Source organism: Caloenas nicobarica, chromosome 8 (genome assembly GCF_036013445.1).
Source record: "Caloenas nicobarica isolate bCalNic1 chromosome 8, bCalNic1.hap1, whole genome shotgun sequence".
Lineage (NCBI taxonomy): Eukaryota > Metazoa > Chordata > Aves > Columbiformes > Columbidae > Caloenas > Caloenas nicobarica.
The window spans coordinates 4,490,239-4,509,958 of NC_088252.1; the positions used below are offsets into that span (position 1 = coordinate 4,490,239).

A 19,720-nucleotide genomic window follows, 5' to 3' on the forward strand; every position below is an offset into this window, starting at 1 on the left:
CAGAAGGGTTTTTTTAGAAACGCTTCCTTCTATCAGCTGTGGGACAATCCTCTCTCGGGCAAAATTAACGTTCTTTGGCTTTTGGACAGTGCCTTGGCCATTCTGTTTTGTACAATGGGGCTAGACTAAAGACAACATCCAGTTCTGCTTTCAAATTAGTAAAAACCCACTGTATTTTTTTAACGGGTTGGGTGATGGTTTAAAAAGCAAAACTAATTCAGGCAGAATGTAGCATGAATTGATACAATCCTCTGTTCGTCATTGTACACCTGAATTTTATTTACTGCACCCTATCCTGCCTGTAGACAAAGGCCCTGACTGAATATCTGAGTACAGCAAAAGCAGCCTCCACATGGTAAGTGCATAGTTAAAACATTTTGTTGTTCAAGGCCATCAACAAGGTGGAAATCTTGCAGAAGTAAATCCCGAAAAAGAGCAGCACTCCCATTCATAGTTTTCCTGCTTAATTTTTTGAATCACAGCCTTGGTATTTCATTTAAAAAGACACTGTTATCCTACAGAAAATTCATGTTTCAGTATTTGTTTCCTCCACTAAATAAAATGAACACTCAGAATGTTGAAGTTTTTTATACATGAAAAATCAAAGAAAATACAGTTCAAAAATCTGAAAGCTAAAAAGCATCCACCATTAGGAACATTTTTATTTTGACAGAAGATACCAAATCTGAATTGTAATACACTTGTTTCAAACAAAATGGTAATTTTCACGTCAAGTTACTGTTTAAATTGCTGTTTCAAATGAACAAAACATCAATTTGCACACAGAAAACAGAGCAGAACGCTGCAAAAACCTGTGGTCCTGTCTCAGGAATATGGAGTTCTCTGTTATATGATGGCAGTTCCAAGAGGTGAACTTCAGAATCCAGAATACCACCACCAATTTCAGTGGGATGAGAAAACTTCCGACAGTTCCTACTGCCGCCTCTGATTAACCTGATACCTTGGATGTGAACAGAGAAGGATATCCCTGAAGCCACACAAAGGCATATGAGAGCCTACACGGATCCAGCCCAGGACTAACATGGACCAAGCTGGTTCTTGCAGAGTCAGGCTTGGCTGGGCTTTCTGACACCACCACATGTGAGCCTACTCCATGCTTTTGTGCGATAGTACATCTTACGCTCTTAAACTGGTTTCATCATCTTTATTTTAAAAGTATATCGCAATATATTTCATAATGTTTAAAGAACTATTTGTATACTATACCTCATCAAATTCTTCTGTCATTTTTCTTATGATTTCTGCATTTTGCATGTTCCTGAACATTTCAATTCTTACAGTACCTGTAACGTAATGAAGGAACAAAAGAAATTAACACAGCCCATTTTTTGTTACGTCAGAATAACAATATTTTTCTGCTGCTAAACTTACAGCTCAATAATACATATGAAAGAGTACATCATGCAAGAACAACAAGAACGCATTGAACAAGACTGCCTCTTGAAGAAATGGGTTAAAAAAAAAAAATCATCTGCCCTGTAAAGTGCCATCAGACCAGGAGTTTGTAAAAGTTTTCATCTTTTTACAACTGAGCAAGTGTGATAAAGATGTAGGACTCATGCCATGTCTGCAGTTGCCAAGCATTTTTAATTTTGTGTGCAAAACAAGACGAAGACCATCCTTCAGTTCCACAGCCGCTGCTGGTAATTCTCCACTTTTGTTGTCGGGTCGCCTGGGTTACAGATACACCATGATCTCTCTGCAGCGACACAGGAGGGGTTTCCAAACCGCACAGCTCAGGGCCAGCACAGCTTTCCTGCCTGGGGCACCTGCCGATCAGAGACAGCACAACTGCCTCATGTGCTGCCACTCTCAGCAAGTCCTTCCAGAACCAAAGGCTCCAAAGGGATTCTGCCAACTCCTCCCATTACCTGAACAGCAAAGCTGACAGGATTAACTTTTCATTGTAAACCATCATTGTAAAACCATAATCCTAAATTCAAACAGCATAAACACAAAATATTTTTACACATTGTTTTTGCAACTAGATATTGTCTAAATATCCAACTATACAACACAAGTCTCAGAGAATTTTTTTTTTGCCACTTCACAATCTTCTTTTAGTAATGAAGGAAACAGAAAATTTAAGCCAACTGCAGAGCTATAAAATCCATCCCAGTATCATTTACATTACAAAGAGTAAGTCTCTCTGCTTTTGCAAAAAGTTCAAATGGATTTATGATCCACTGCATGGCTTCAAAAATTCAAACCATAATAGAAGTGTGACAGCTAATAGCATTAGTCCCTGTACAAAGGATAAATAATGATAATTTTAATACACTAAATGAGAATGTTTTGATCCAGACATTTTATTCCTTGAAAAACAAGTATTAGAAACATACCCATTTCAAACTATGCAAACACAGTTACAGCACACCAATCCTCTATAACTTAGTAGAGAGTCTGTTTTACAATGCAACTTAAATATTCATTTATTGAATTGTTTTCCTTCTTCATGAAATATTTCCTTATTATCTGTTTCATACGTAACATCATCCAGCTCAGTTCCAATGATGGTGATTTAAGCTTCTGCATGGTGATTTCCATACTATTAATAAACAATTAGTAGAGAAATTTATTAATACAAAACAAGAAATCCAAGAGAATACTACCATATGACAGCTGAAGACCTGTTTTACTGACTTTGAAATAATTTGTAAATGCAATAGCTATATTTTAACGTTTCCCCCGTATTGAAAGTTTTGTTTTGAGTAAGTGAAACAGTTTCACGGTATATCTCAGAGTATTGAATAGAGGAAAGCTATTCTTAGAAATCCACCTCAACTGCATTAATGCCTCTCTCTCTCCCTCCCTGCATGCTGTCAGCTGTTGCTCTTCTCGTTAGTAATGTAACCTTCATTGAACAAGTAACCTATCTACCTTTCTCATTCTATTCTTTATAGCCCTGATTCTAATTTTATTCTTATCTATTTATGACTTCTGTTAATAACCTTAAATAGCTTCCATATAATACATAGCCATGTTACTTTGTCAGAAAAAGTCAAAATACCATAGTTAAAATACCTTGTTAATGCACTTCACTCAGTTCAAGTCTCCCTACAACTTTATATAGTTCTGGTGCAGTTCCCTACATCTTTCCTCCCTGAAGAAACAGAACGCAGTTATACTGTGGTCACTATTACTTAGTGGCTCAGATATTGCTACTTCTTAAATTATCTGCATGTCCCTTCACAGTGAAGCAAAGGATAATTTTTCCTTGAACAATCTCTCTCAGGAACTGTTTTCAGGAGGTGAAAAGCACTGCTGCTTTAATCCAGTGACTCTGTACGTGCAGTACAGCAAGCTGATGGCTGGTGCTGGATGCACACACCCCTCCATGCTGCTATCAGCCAACAAATTGTACACACTGTGCCACAGACACATGGAACCCGCGCTCTGAGATGGCCGGAGAGAGGCTGCAAATGTGAGGCTACAGAGCACAGGCACTTGCCCTTGAACCATGGAAAGGCTTTTTATGGAGACAGCATCACCCACTTCCCCCTGGACACATCAGGATTTCTACTGATCACTGTACAGAGGTGTCAGAGATAAGGCCAGTGTAGATTCTACACACATCTTCCCAACAAGCAACAATCCAGCTCTTTGGGAGCATTAGGCAGGGGCATGCACAGGATGAAACGAACTCCTGACATCTCCTCGGGATGCCAGGGTGGAGAAGAGCTCAACATTGCCAAGGAGCTGTCAGCAGAAGCGAGGATGAACAGCACTTACTAACTCACTGTCGTGTCTCATTCTTCCCTCCGCTTTTTATGACAAAGTTCACTGGAAGTCACGTCAAGCAAAATGAGCATTTCTACTTATCTGGCAGTTGGTAACAGCTTTGGCCTGACAGCTTTTCCTACCACCACCTTTTCCCCACCTGACCAAAACACAGTCCTGTCTGTTTTTCTGGGAAACTGATTTAACACACTGTAAATATGCTATGAAGACTCTGCTCACAACACATTTCACAGTGTCATCGCAACATTTCAATACTACAATGGTCAACGCTGTTCAAATTTGTAGTTTTTATGATTCGTGAAAAGCTGAACTCTCCCATTTTAAAGTGAATCCTTAAAATACAACAAGTGTGACATGCATTCCTACAGTCTCTGCCTTACTCATGTTACTACTAGTCTTTTCTGAACTGAATTTTACTTCTGTCATTAAGCTCTCACTCTGTGCTTAGTGAAGAGAATTTTAATTGTCTTAGCCTATTAACAAATTAAGAAGCCTATTCCACTTCAGTACTAAGTTCTCAATTCAAACTTATTTATAACCATTGTGTTTTAAAAAGTCTTCTTGCTGACATGTATTTCCTTAATGACAAATTTCCTTAACTTTCAGCTACAGACAGATATCAATTTAATTTGTCAATAATTAATCATGTCACCCAACCTGGCTTTCAAAAGTGAAAAGAAAAAAGGTTGTCCCATGACTACCTTTCCTCCTCTGAAACAGAGGGTACTAACCACTGCTGGAAATGAGGGAACACCATCATACCAAATCCTCCACTCCAACAGCCTCTTGCATATGGCAGTTCTGGTATTTCTCTAGGAAAGGGAAGCTTACACGACAGAAATAAGGCCCCTGCATAAGTGATACTCCAGCTGTAACAGTCCACTGTGGTTTAAACACTACTAATGAAAACAAATTACTCACTAGTAAATGGACTCTTGAAATTGAAACTACTGACAGTTGGTAATAAATTATATGCTATGTAGTATATTAATTATACTATATCGTCAGTTTTAATCTCCGGCACCTTTAATCACAGAAGCTACACCGCCAATTTTATTCCTTCTCTTTTGGACCACCTGCCCAACCTGAGTAAGCTGCAAGAAAAGTGGTGGGAAAACTGCTGCTCAAGACTAAAGTCAATGAGTATAAAGTAAGTCTCCTGCCGAAGAAAGATTAACCGTGGGACCTTGAATTCATGGCGACTGATTAGTATCTCTCAACCACAGAAACTGGAAAAACAGTAGCCAGAAGAAAGATTTATAAAGGCACCAGATGAAGACACTAGAAGATTTGCACTGGACAGTGTCATATGAAAAAGGCAACATCATGGTTTGCATTAACCACAAGTCAATAGTTGGGATCAGAGCACTGGGAAGTAATCCTGACTGTTCAGACTGTCAAGAGGGCAAGTTTAACAAAGATCTTGCAGAAATGAATGATGATTACAGAACAGCTGGATGGACATTTCTTTCCCTTGATATCATTTTATGTGCATTTCCTGTGCTTTTCTCTCCACTTACCATTTAGATCATAAGAACATTGTAGAAGTGGAATATTTCTTAAGTGCAATTTTCAATTGTCTCAAAAGTTAGAGACACATCTGTGTAGGAAAGATGATAAACAAAGACTGAAGTCAAACCATAAAGAGCACATTATTCCTCACTGCTCAGCTTGGGTCATGGTACACTGCTGTAACACTTCATTTACTGCTCCCAGAAGAGAGCTGCCTGAAACTAAGCACAAGTTACTCATGCCAATCAAAAAGTTGATGTTCTGTGGCTTGCTCATAATCACATGGGAACACCAAAGTAGACCTTACCTCACTGGAATCAATAGGCGTTAATGATTTATTTAAATGGAAGCGGTATTGGGACAGCTGAAGCACATCCAAATAGACGTTGAGAATCCTAAATCCCATCAGGGCTCCTAACTTTCTATTGATTTCTGTGCTTGAAAACTGAAACACTTTACCGAAACCAGAAGTCAGGATTCTAGAAAGAAGTGAGCCTAAACACTTAGCTGAATTTTAGCTTTCATGGCACATGCAGGAATAGAAGACCCTTTTATTTTCTTATTCCACAATTCTTCACGTTGTATGGACTCTATGTTGCCCTACTTCTGCGACCGATGAAGCAGTACTCAAAAGCCAGTATCTTCCTAAAAAACAAAGCCCTAATTCACCCTTAGAACAGCTTTAGATGGTGAACTCTTACTGAATGGATCAGCAAGAATTTCAATGGTAAAAAAAAAAAAAACCCAGGTACAGAGTCATGCAATTAAAACCTTATCAGAGAATCACAGGCCACTGTTAACAAGAATTCTACTGGTTCATCTAAGTCTATCCTCCTACAACAAAGCCAAACACCTGTCAAGTCCCAAAAGAGGTTTGAATGGGTTCTGTGATACCTCCCTGCAATGCTAATGTCCAACCGTTCACCTGACACAGTGTACGCTGGCAAAGTGTATTCTCTTGCTGCAGTCCAATTCTTTAATTGACCTTCTGCTTATCAATTTACATACCAGAATATAATTTTGTTACCCTCAGGTTTGTTTTACTTATTTTATGCATTGCTCTGATTTTGTCCAACATGTTTCTGCAATTCTTGAATATTTCCCTTTAATTCTTTCATTTTTCACATTCCGTTTTGATTTTTGGATCATTGCATAGCACATAATTCAAACAAATTGTTCTCTTGCTATAATTTTTATTCCTCCTTTGCTTTGGGTTATTTTACACTTGAGTCTTGAATATAATTTTTTGGAACAGGAAGTTCTTCATTTTTTTTCCTGTGTTCATGTTTCCCACACAGACTTGTGTATCTATTTATTCAGTACAGTCTCTTCCTCTTTTGAATGCCATTATTGCTGTGCCCTTCACTTTGCTCTCATAAAACTATGAATATTATTATTCTAATGACTGAGCTCATTTAAGTTGCCATCCCAAAAATGAGAATTACTTCTAGAGGAGAGTGTTTTCCATTTATGTTCTCAATCCTCTGCATCAAAAATTGTCACCACCACACTAAGAATTCACTGCACAATCCTTAACTTGCTATACACGACTCCTTGATGACACCTTGCTAGCTAAAGTCCCTTCATCTCAACTCTAAATCTAAGTGTTACAAAGAACAAGGATTTTGCAGCGATCTCCTTTTCCTGAATTTTCAGGAAAAATTGCAGTCCCTCCTCTCTGCTCATTCCTGTCCAGCACTGGGACGCACATACAACACACACGGGATTAACTCATACAGAGTGGCACAGCCACAGAGACCACCACCAAAGCATTTTGGATTTTACCTCCTCCACAATACAAAGCCCAGAGATCTGTTATTGTTCTAGTCTACAATAACTTATATATAAACAATAAAACAGTTTCTTTCTTATTGTCATTTGAAAAGTTAGCTGAACTGTTTCTGCCAGCCTTTCACAACCAAATCAGATCTAAAGGAATATGTCTTGCCCAGTTTGGAAATCTCAATATAATCTCTTAAAGTTTACTAAAATGGAAACTGACTTAAAACCATCAGTAATGGTCATAGTGCCAATAGCTATATGGAGTATCAATAAAGGTTGTCAAAAACGTTGGTAAAGCTGGGAGGACTTATTGTTTTAACTATCACAGGGCTCACTGCACAAAATTGTGGAAGTTTAGTATCAAATTCTTGCTTTTTCCAATACCTGAAATCAAGGATAATTGTTCCATTTTTAGTGAGCAATTCTATATTACACAGTTTGAAGTTCTGGATGACATCAAGAAGTTGATAACTTTATGTATGTAACTAGTGTTTCATATGATGGGAACTGTTTATCTCTCTTAAAAACCAAAATATTATTTGATCCAGAAGATGACAGTGAAGGTAATGATTCCCTCATTACAGATATGAGGAGAAATACACTGAAAATTGTCAGAAGTTTTTACACATAAGACAATGATTTGTGTCAATGACAATCCAGTTATTTCTCCTTGTTGGGGGAAGAAAAAAACCAAAACAATACACATTCTTATAGTTAAAAGTGACAGAAACTTAATGTCTACTATAAAGAAACCAAATCCTATGAAATTCCTCAGCTCCAGTTACATGTAAAAATTTGCTACTTGATTAAGCTAATCTGAGTGTCAGAAGAATTTTAAAAGGGAAAAATAAAGAATCCAGGAGTGACACAAAAACTACATACGATTAAATCTGATTGCTGTGCCAGACTGGAAGGTGATACACTACAGAACTGGTGGGCCCATTCAAGGGCTGATGTTATTTTTTTGAAGTAATGCCTCACAAACTCCTTGGAGCATCATAACGCATCAATACACAGCTAGAAGTCATACATTTATGCAACACACATACGTTTTCAAAATCCTATAATGATGTCCCTCATCTTAGTTCTTAAAAAACTTGATATGCAATAATAAAGGAAGTTTTCAGATTAAAAGATAGGAAAGCAAAGATGGCAAAAATAGCCACTTTACAGAACCTATCAACAGATCTTTCTAAGCATCAGTGTTGACAAAAATATGCTAAATAGCAGATATAAATGCTTTGAAAGAATGATAATGGAGCAGCCAAAGTTTGCTTGTGACAGAATTATTCAGAATAGCTAGAATTAAAGCTGACAGCCAACACTGCCAAAGGATTTCACAGGAATGAAACTGATAAAATGGCAAGTAATACTCTGCAGGAAAAAAGCATGCTAATTCTACAAACTACTAGTAGAAAAAGAAGTTCGCCTACATAACTTCACGCACCAAAAAATGGTACACTTCAGGTGTTCAAGTCTTAACATTTTGATAAACTCAGAGTAAGGAAGTTTCCTTTAAAGCAGATAATGCTGTTTTGACACAGCTCTACAGTATTTGCATTTGTAAACTATAAACCACTTTTCATCTTGACGTTAATGCCACTGACTTTGAATAACAGAAGCCAAATAATAACTAAAGCCTCTAAACTTGCAATCTAGTGTTTGCACTGTGTGGTTTCACAAAACAGATCTTTTCATGCTTTCATGGCTTGAAGTAGGAACTCTCACAAGGCACCCACCTTCTTGTCAGATAACTTCAGACCTGAACAACAGTAGATGACGTGAACATGAGCAAAAAGCTCAGGAGCCTTTGCTACCCCAAAGGCTTCTCAACACTTTGTTCCTGGTCATGTCTTAATGCTTTTGCAGATCCACAGCTGCAACCACCCTGTGCTGCCTCAGTTCACTCTGTCTGAAGGACAGTCTGTGACTGAGGAGGACACTTATGCTTGAGGAGAGAGGGAAAGCACCAACTCCAACAGATTCTATGGTTCATGCTCCTCTGAAATGTCGCACCTGTTTACTTAGTCCTGGTTCCAAGATTCAGTGCTGTAAGCACCACTCATTGCTGCAGCTTCCTGCACATGTGCTGTGAGGAAACATTTTGTTAAGATAAATATTCCTGTGGATCTGATGAAACAAAAACTAACACAGTGATTTTTGTACTCAGTAATCAGCACTGGGTGTTACAAAGAGCATGAGTATAAGTCGTCATTAGATTAATCTTGCATTTGGCAGTAATTTAGGGTTTACCAGGTTATTAATCCTCACTGTGACTATCGGATTAAATAGCTGCTAGTGGATCTCTTATTTCATTTGTACTTTCCATCTCCACAGAACTGTGCATCAACGAAATCTGCGGTTTAGCTCTATATTCCTTAAGAACGTCTCTCATTCTATTTTTAGAGCTGCTACCTAATCATTTGATTAGCCTTTTTTTTTTTTGCAAAGAGTGAATAATTGTTCCTCTATTTACTATTCTTTTCCCTATGGCTTGGGTTTTTCTCTCTAATTTTGTATATCCTTTTGGAAGTGGGATGGTCAGAACTACATCCAATGCTCAAGACGCAGGTGCAATTAAAGTTTCAGAGAGATTCTTTTTTGTTTCTAATATACACACACATAAATTTGTCCTTTATTTCTAATGCTTATCTTCACCTCTCAGAGCACTGCCAAGCAAAGAGGTTGTATTTTCAAATTATTCACCATGACAGGAGGTTCCAGGAGCAACACATTAGTAACTACAACTTATCACTGCATATGTGGAACCAGACTTTTGCTGCATGCTGCCAGAAGTTACCCAAGTCCAGCAATATAAACATGGATGGTTTGGAGGTAGGGTTGAAAGTTAAGTGTAAAATACAACAAAGCAAATATTTGCAATAAGTCCTTTTAGGTCTATCTACCCTTTCATAGTGCTTTTATCAAAGACATTTTTCACATCTAGACTCACCCGTCACCTGCCCTGTTAACAAGCAACTACACAAGCTTCCCTCTGTAAGGTGAGAGGCACAGGGAAGACAAAGCTCTTCCCCTCACTAGGTTGGGAATCTCATCCATGTGTATAAATACCTGATGGGAGGCTACAAAGCCAGTGGAGCCAGACGCTTCTCAGCAGTGCCCAGTGGCAGCTGAAGAACCAGACAATCCAAACATATGCTCACCAACACAGGATAACTGTGGACGTACTTTTGTAGCCAAGGGCAGGGTGAAAATATCGTGGCCATCGCTAACAACAACAGCCCAGGTATGGTAACTGTGTCTGCGTCCTGGGCTGTTAGGTAGTTATCAAGGCCTTATGAGTACTTGCTGTGTCAACTGAAGCTTGGGACCAGGTGTCTCTTGTTATAACGCACAGTTCAAGTGGGGATAATAGCAAAGGCCTTGAAAACATGCAGTCTGTCTGATAAACTGATTTCAGCTGAGACCAATTGCTTTGTACTGGGGTGCTTTGTACTTGCAATGTACCAATATACTCTCTGCTTTCTGCAATATTTCACAGCAATTACAAGACAAGCCAGAGCAGTTCAAAAAATACTGACTACTCCTCAAAGGAAAATAAGGGATCTCTGTTCCACCACACTGGAAGAGGCTTTATATACTACAGATTATTTATTACACATTCTTCTGGATAGCTAAAGGGTTTAATCAACCAAGTTTGAAAGTAATAAATAGATCATTACTATTTTAAACCAGATTATTTATTCCTGTTCTGTTTCCTATGATTTTTATCAAATGTTTGTCCACACAAGGACAAACTCACAGCTACTTTTTTTCCTTAGAAGTCTAGAATTGTAGAATAATTTCAGTTGGCAGGATTCCTGCCTGTCAGTTAGACCAAACCCTTCCCAAAGCAGGGCCAACTAGATCAAACTGCCCAGGTGAGTTGAGAGCATGTCCCAGGACAGCGATCCCACAGCCCCCCTGAGTCCTTCTGCCTCCAACACCTGACCACCTCCTGCTTTCCCTTACATCAAACTGGAATTTCCTATGTTTCAACTTGCATCTGTAAACCATCAACCTATTACTATGGATTTGCATGAAGGGTCTGGCTTCACCTTCTCTCTAGTCTCCCACTATTTTAAGAAAGCAGTAAGATCTCCCGTTGGCCTTCTCTTCTTGAGACTGAGTGACTCTGTTCTCTGGGCTTCTCTCCACTCAGGAAAGCCAGGACTCCATTGGAAGCCTTCTGGAAATCCAGACAGACTCTTTTAACCACATCACACTTATCCACATTTCCTGCTTCAAAGAACTTAAGGCTCTCTTAAACAGAAGCAATCCAGCAAGGACATTCACTTCAGAAGTCCCTCCTTCCTTCTGCTTTCTGTGAATGTGCTTGTCCCACCTCCGGGTTCACCCACAGACACACTGTCAACCTTCAACAGCCCTTCATACACGTTTTTCCCAAAGGATATTTTCTTCATCAGACAAGCAAATTTATTGTTAGTCAAGGCGTACACTTCTCCCAATAAATAAAACGTAAAACATGGTACCTCCACCTACCATGAAGCCAGGAGGCAAAAGACAATCACGGGAGGATTATATAGCCACAGTCCACTCTCTTTCCCTCAGTCTTTCTGCTTCCCCTGATGGAGTACTGATTCTTTCCTCAGTCCTCTGTTACTCTGATTTCTAGCCCTATTTCTCAGCGTGTCTCAGAAGTAGTAAAGAAGGGAAGATGAAAGAGAAGTCCCTAAAAAAATTACAGAAAGTAATTATGTAGAGATCTTCAACTGATATGACAGGCCCCAGACTCCACAAAAAAAACCCCAGTATCTCATAAAAAAGAAAACAAACCAATGATAAAAGAAAAAAAGAAAAAAAAAAAAGGAGAGAGAAGGAGAATCATTTACAGCACCTTTCTTCCCTCAAAGCAATAGGCCAGGGCTTTCTGCGGGCTGTGCCACATCTGGGTATTGCCAAAAATCTGGTGCTTGAGACAACTGATATTGCTTTATTTGTCTCAAGGAAGCCACTGTTCACTGCATGAGATCTTTTCACATATGGCTCTGAGGAAATACACTTGGTACAGATCCTCTATAATTTTACTTAAGCTGTCTGCCGCTCCAATATGTGGAAGGAAAGGATAAGGCATAAAAGGAGCGTCTGCATTTGTAGCATTTATACAGTGCCAAATCTTATGAGCAATAGCACCACGAGACACAGCAAAATAGCTCCAGGTTTCCCAGAGCCAATTCTTACTTTTCAGAATTCCCTGGTCATCACTCAGGGAGCCACCAAGTGAATGCTGACTGGTATCTTCCCATATCATTTATTTGATGGGAAAAAAACCCAGACATGTTAAACAACAACAGTAAAGCAGACACTTTGTAAGCACTGCAGACAGAGCTGCAGCAAAAAGCTGGAGAACTTTAACAGCCAATTTGATGAAAGCTGGTGTGCTTCATAAAATGAGACTGGAGATACAGGAACATCTTTGAAATGACTTATTTAAAACATTTTATTTCCCTCATTAAACAAAAGCCACCACCTACCTGAAAAACTTTTGGGTTTTTTTATTAATCTCAAAGAAGGAAACGAAACGTTCATGCATTTCTGTCTGTAACTATGCTTCTTAATAAATTCTGAACTGTTTGTTTAAAGCAAATATGACCAATCTTGGATAGAAAGTATTCCAATAAATTTTACAAAGGCAGGTAGTTGAGCAGAAGCCAAAGAGCAAAGAGGTCGTTCAGACACAGTATGAACCGTGACCTCAATCTTTGTTAATCTCTCTCAGCCTCTGACTGAGACTGGAGAAAGATGGGGACACTCACGTTGTCAGTGCTGCTGCTGCTTCCAGAAAAGCTTCAACTGGAGCACACCAATCTCTTCCCCAGCACTGTCTGTCTATAGAGCTTATTTAATTTCCAAAAGGTTACAAGCTGCTTCTAAATCTTTTTTAGAGTTAGATGGCATTCAGAACATCATGTCTCATAAAGAGTATCTGACACTTCACAAAAACATTCAACAGCTTTTGTTTAATTCAGTACAGTTGATCACCACAGATACACTAGAGATCACTCTTCATTAGTTCTGCTTCTCATGAAATCAAGACTAAAGCATTTACCGACCATGATCTGTGAAAATACAATGCAGAAATTAGCTGTGCTGGCCCAAAGCAATGCCTTTCTCTTTCTCTCTCCTCATTTAAAAGTATGCAAGATGAAAACAGTTCTCCTTTCTCACAATTATTTTTCCTGGCTTGCTAGTTAAAAAAAAAAAAAAAAAAAAAAATATATATATATATATATCTATATATATATTCTCTCTTATTTGTTAGCTCACTCCAATACGCCTTTTTACTTTTTGACTATTTGAACACACACATGGAGGTTTTTCCTTGTCTAAGGAAAGAAAAGAGTTTGAGAAATCACATGCAAACAATACATAATCTTTGTGCTTTGAATCCAAAACTGAAATTAAGAAGTGCCAAATTTAGATGCTCTGTGCCACCTTGATTTAGTCTCTTTGTGTGCAAACTTTGATGAGTCACCAGCTTCCAAGGCTGTCTACTATTCTGCCCAGCTTCATCAGCCACAGAAAACTGAACTGTGTTGGAAGTGAACAGGAGTTGTGTAGGTGAAAATATTGTATCTCAGATGCGTGCAGCTCTCGCTACAGCCAAGGAACTAGGGAGGGAAGTGCAGTAAGAAAGAGGGGAGGGTGTACAAGAGGAACTGATAGAGTGCTGGAGATTCTTACTGTCTTTCACTTTTGAGTTCCTGTAAGTCCGGACAATTTAAACTATTTTAAAGGTGGTCCATAATGGGACATCTTCCACTTCCCAGGCACCTACCTTGCAGTCTCAAGGAAGAATTTACAGCATACAAGCAATTTTAACTGCATGTATGCTAACTGTAACATCTTCCTTAAGGTATGTAAAAAACCCTAAAATTAAGAAAAAGGGGGAAAGTTCAAATTAGCCCTCTGGAGAGGGTAAGGAAGAGCGCTTAGGCTACAGTTCTGCTTTTCCCTTATTGCATATATACATATCTATTATACAAAATTAAGAACTTCAAGTTTTCATTCCATGAACTTTAAGAAATCTTCTAGGTGCTCCAAGGCTAGTCATTAAGCAATCTGAAGAGGAGCAGGAAATCAATAAGAGCTATGGATTAAACATTTAATATGTTACGTGAATAAAAACTCGCCACAGGGAGTGGCACAGATACTGTATATCCTGTCTCAAAAGTCTTTTATATCAATGACTCTGTGCCTGCATTAGCCAATTGCAGAGCAGAGACAGGATAGACTGGATCTTTATTTACAAGGGATTTACAAAGAAAAAGTAGTTGAAACCCTTTGGAAAAAAGTGCTCAAGGAAAACTTTTTTTTTTAAAATAGGAACTTGGCTACTATGGAAAATAAGAGGAAACATCATATTAAAAATGAAGTTAAAACAACACAACGAATAGTTGCTCAACATGTTTTGGCATGGGAGAGCACACACTAGAGCCAAAATCAGTAAAAGTCTGGGTGTGCTTGTAAAAAACATAATACAAGAGGGAACTGTCACCTCAGAGTTGAGAAAAGATAAACTGCTGGTAGGTCCCATGAGAAGGCTGGAGAAAAAGCAATTCTATGGCAGCTCCAACTGAGAGCAGCTTAAGCTGCGTGCAACGGGGCTTGGAGATGCAAAATGAAGCAACAGAATATCCACAGATCACAACAAGTGTTGACAAGAGAAATAGAAGTGAGAAAGTGGAAAAAAAAAAAAGGCAGAAAATTGAGAAAGCTCAACATATAACTTGTTTCTCTACAGTGGATGTCTGGGATTTACTGAGGAGTATTTGAGAAGAAAATGTTGAAAAAATATATACCTATGAAAACTCAATAATACCAGAAAAACAAAACTTGACATAAGTGATAAAGCAGCAAGTACTGAAACGGGTGCTGAAAGAGAGACAGTAATAAATAGAAGATGAAATACAAGAGAGAAGAGTTAGGGTACATTAATTAACACAAAGATAGTAGACTCAAGGGGAAAAATTAATCGAGTACCACTAAGGAAAAAGGAAAGAAGAAAACACAGAGGAACACTGCAAGTAAGGCAAGTTTAACCTGGAAAATGGCTTAAATCCTTACTTACAATCTCCTCTCAGATTGTTTCAGATTCTCTACCTTACAAATTTTAAAATCAGAATTAGCTGAAATGGTGTGCTTTGCTCAAATTAACAATGGTCCTGTAAATACATCAGGTATTACCACGTCACTAATACTGTTCTTTGTAGATATCCAAATGCGAAACGCCACTTATGCAGCCACAGAATCTTTGAAGTTGGAAAATACAAAGCAATACTTTGGTAAAATAAAATATTTTAACATAATTGACAGCTAATGTTGTGTTTTGTAAAGAACATTTAGTTTTCTCAATATTTTGTAACAAACCACTCAATTATTCCCCTGAAGCACTTTAGGCAATCTTTCCTTTTAAAGTTTCTCACTGCTCCTTCTCCCTCACTATCAGCTTAAGATGTCTGGAGGTCTTAATATCAGGAGGTCTTTACTATCACATGCTCACACTTTAAAGTTTAATCATAATGCTGAATTTTCTGTGTAGCACCCACTTTTTTGGCATAACTACATTCTCAGCTGTAACTCCATGTCAACATAGGCTCTGTCTAGTCATTGCTTTGTTGTCCTTCCCACATGAAACTTTTCTTCAAGTCCACAATAAAAACACCAAAGAGTGTTATACTATGGATCAACTGCTTGATGGAAATATTCAAAAATTGAGTGATTACTTTAATTAATGGCCCTGTTCAGCAGTGTATTCTGGCTTTATCATTCTGCAGCAGCTTAAAGCAGCCGCACAACATACTCATCAGGTGAAATGAGTATACTGCTTTTTTGGCTGTTGAAGCAAAGCTAAACCACTGAGATGTACGCCTGTCTGCCTCTCTCATCTCCTGCTTCCTAAGCTCAGCTGTGCAGATGTGCCTCCACAGAACATACTCCATTCATGTAATTTTTGGAATCCATAATTTCTTCCTTTTGCATTATACTTTCCTGCATTTGAAAGCACAAGTTTAACTCTTCATCTTTCATACCATTGCTACAGATGTTTCAGTTTCTCCTTCTTAAATTTTCCCTATTAATGAGATCTCATGCATGTAATCATTTTTTTCTAGGATACTTATTACTTTTTTGCTGTATTACTAAAAAGAAACACATAGAGGATTGCCCATTTTCAAACTGCCGGCCACGTTACGTTGTTTCTATGAGATCAAAGGCTCAAAATACCTAAGGGTTAAATGTGTTTTTCAGAACAGTGCAATATCTCTCTGTGTTTCTAATCGGAATGAAGTGCAAGCTCTGCTCAACACAACCAGGCAGAGAGGAACAGTTACCAGGGGATGCATAGTGCAGATGTTCGCGGTTCCCAACAGCAGCCTGTTGCCTGATCTTCCTTCAGAGCCCAAGGAAACATTAGCCACTTAGTAACATCAATTCTGTGTGTATTTCCCTGAAAGAAAGCTAGGGGATATCCACTTGTGCATGTTAAAGCTACATCTAAGCCCTGCAGTTAATCTCTAACTTGTCCCACATTTTCACAGCTCAGTATTAAACCTGGCCCATGGTACTGCTCTTGATTTTATAACCTACCACAACCAGAGCAAAAAAAAAAAAAAAAAAAAAAAAATCAATGCTAGTAAGGTCAACTATTAATAATGTAAGCTACAATAAATACACTTCGCAATTAAAACAGTGTACCATACTATTATGCATCACATTATACTGTACCATACTATTATGCATTACATTATACTGTACCATACTATCACTCTAGTACACAATCAACATCAATTAACTTATTTGCTTTGAATATGTTAAAATTCTTCCTCCTTCCCCAACCTCTGATTATTTTTTCTCCCTAAAATATATTAAACACTTCTGTAATCACTGAATTAAGTTTACTAAACTAAAAATCACTGTCAAAACTAAATTCAACTTTAATTTTATATCCCAATTAAGGAGGTAAAAGAAACAATTATGGCATTATATACATAATGTGCAAAGTAGCACTACAAAGTAATCACTGACCAAAGTATCAGACAACCAGAGCAATAAAGTAATACACCACGCTAAGCCAACTGACAATTTTTATAGGCCACCCTGCCTTTCTCAAGACCAAACAGCTTCTACCCAGCAGTTATGACCATCCACTGATAACACAAACTGCTGAACCCAGCCACTGCCCCTTATCAGCAAACTGTTCACAGTGAAGCCTATTTGAATGCAGAGATCTCAGAAATTTAGGATAGAAGTTGGCTGTCACAGCTGAGTTAGCAGGTAAGAACCATGGGACCCAAGATTAGGTCATAAATGTCACATGCATGGAAAAAAGAGGGTTTGAGAAGTGTCTACAAAATTCTACGTGGAACAGAGAAGACGTACACGTAATGATTCCTGAAGTCTCAACAAAAATCCCAAGGAAGTAGCCAGTGAACTATCAGAGCTAAATAAAGTGATTTTTCCACACAGCACATAACTAAAGTATAATCCTACTGTTAAAAGCTACCACGTAAACCAGTAAAAAAAGTAGGCTGAAAATTAGATATCAAACAAATCTGAGGGTGAAAACATCCTTCACTGCTATTAGACAAAATGCTTTGCAAGTGCTTATAATGGGCCTGGGCTGGCGTCTTCCTTGTTTGCAACGTTCTTTTGTAAGCAGCCACAAGTGGAGCAGACAGACAGGACAAAGAGAGCATTTAAAAACCTTAAGAGCTCAAGGGTACTCTCCCCACCATTTAAAAAAAAAAAAAAAAAAGGTATCTGTTTGACAGGCGTATAAGTAATGCCAAATGTACACAAATTAAACTCTAAGCCATGGATTTAGTTATAAATTGTCAAAAACATATCCAATAGTGAAACATGATATGAGGGAGAATAAGCTGTATTCTGTATACAACACCAGTAAGTCAAATTTCTGCATCAACTACAAACCTTTGCTACCCCAGATGACTAGAGTTTCCAGGAAAAAAAAAAAAAAAAAAATTACATTCATAACAAAACTTGAGAACAAGAAGCAGACTAACACATCCGGGTTTTCTGCATCATTAAGATTAAACCCTTTGAAACTCAGATAAAGAATTCAAGACAGTTTGAATCTCTTACTTTGTTAATCAAGACTTAAAATTCCAGCCTGTTCTGAAATACCCACAAGTGGCGCCAGGAATTGACTGGTACGTATTTTCTCCTGTACATTAATAGAAAGGATTACACCTTCTGGAAGCAAATAGAGTGGTGATTGGTTGAAAAAGATGTATGGTTTAACAGCTGCTTGCAAAAGTAGAAATCGAAGTGCTGCTGATCCATAAATTTGATCTTCTCATAATTCAGAGCAAAAATCTACTCTATCACTGGTCACTTACCCAACTCGCCAAATAATAAAGCAAGATATAAAAACAAACCAACCTTTCCTCTGAACCTGATAAGAATATGGTTTGCTGACACTCTACCAATGCTGCCATACCAGGATGAAATTGTGATTTCTAGTCAGGCATAACAGTTCAATTTATTTTCTTCTCTCTTCAAAAGCAAATGCATGTGATTCTCTACTGTGAACTGCCAAAAATCAGTTAAGATTTTTGTTTTGTTAGGCCATATTTTCAGAATAGCCACATCACTGTAGATCAGAAGTAACTTGTCTTCAAAGGCTCAACAAAAGAAAGTTAATTATTTTCACTATGTTACCCACTGACGCTTACTTCATGAGAACTGGGAATATTCAACTGGCTCTAAACTATAAGTAAAACCTTAAGACAGGAAATTCTTGCTACAAGACTTGGTATTACAAGTAGAAAAAGGTCACTTAGCAACTTGACTGTCCTAGTAAGCGTTGTCATTTTTATTCACATATAGTTCCAGGATCCAAAACTGACACAGGTCAGAGGGGCTGATTTACAGCTGCAGAGAGGATGACATGGGATTCAGTGCCTTGTTTGGTTATTGAAAAAGCCTGAAGAGAATACTTGAGGACTGGTTGAGAGCTTCAGACAAAAGTCCTGTGAGCAATACCCTTGGAACCAAAGGAGCTTCCTACAAATACAGTGTTGTATACACAGCCAGTTAGTACAGTATGAATTGAATGGGAAACACATGCACTAGTTGTCAAGATTCACTGTTTCTTTCAGTTCATAACTTCGGAAAGAAAAAGGGAACTCTTGATAAATCCGGCTCTAACTGGAAGATACTCGTGTCATGGCGATCCACGGAAATACACTTGACCTCACCTATTTTGTGGTTTTTAGTCTTTTCCACTACAAGGGAAAGACCCGCTGTCTAAAAGGCAGCCAGTGAGAACACGGGATTAACAGCAATCTTTTGTTAACCTTAATAGATGCTCTTTGCTTGAAATGAATCTGCCTCCTCTTCATCAACGAAAAAAAAAGTCACTTTAAATGGTTAATTAATTAAATTGACTTGAAGAATATAAGATGAAAACCAAAACAGGGGCAAAACCAGTTTGAATCAACAGAACAGAAAATTGCCATGCATTTATGTCACCATAAACTGAAATTCCACGACAGCCACCAAATCCACAAAACTATTCTCAGTTAAATTATTCGAAAAAAAGGTATTTCTTTCCATCAAATACATGTATAATCTCCTGTTATAGTTCTCAATTTAATAAATATGCTACTTAGCAGCACCG

General features: G+C 38.1%; 1 protein-coding gene across 2 annotated transcripts in view; it reads right to left on the reverse strand.

The window, feature by feature from the left end:
* STAG1 (STAG1 cohesin complex component) overlaps positions 1-19,720 on the reverse strand; it is a 185,539-nt gene that overhangs the window by 84,001 nt on the left and 81,818 nt on the right. For both annotated transcript variants that reach the window (XM_065639667.1, XM_065639668.1), the window contains exon 6: positions 1,228-1,304. In XM_065639667.1, the coding sequence (XP_065495739.1) occupies positions 1,228-1,304 (77 nt within the window). The remainder of the gene's footprint in view (positions 1-1,227; positions 1,305-19,720) is intronic.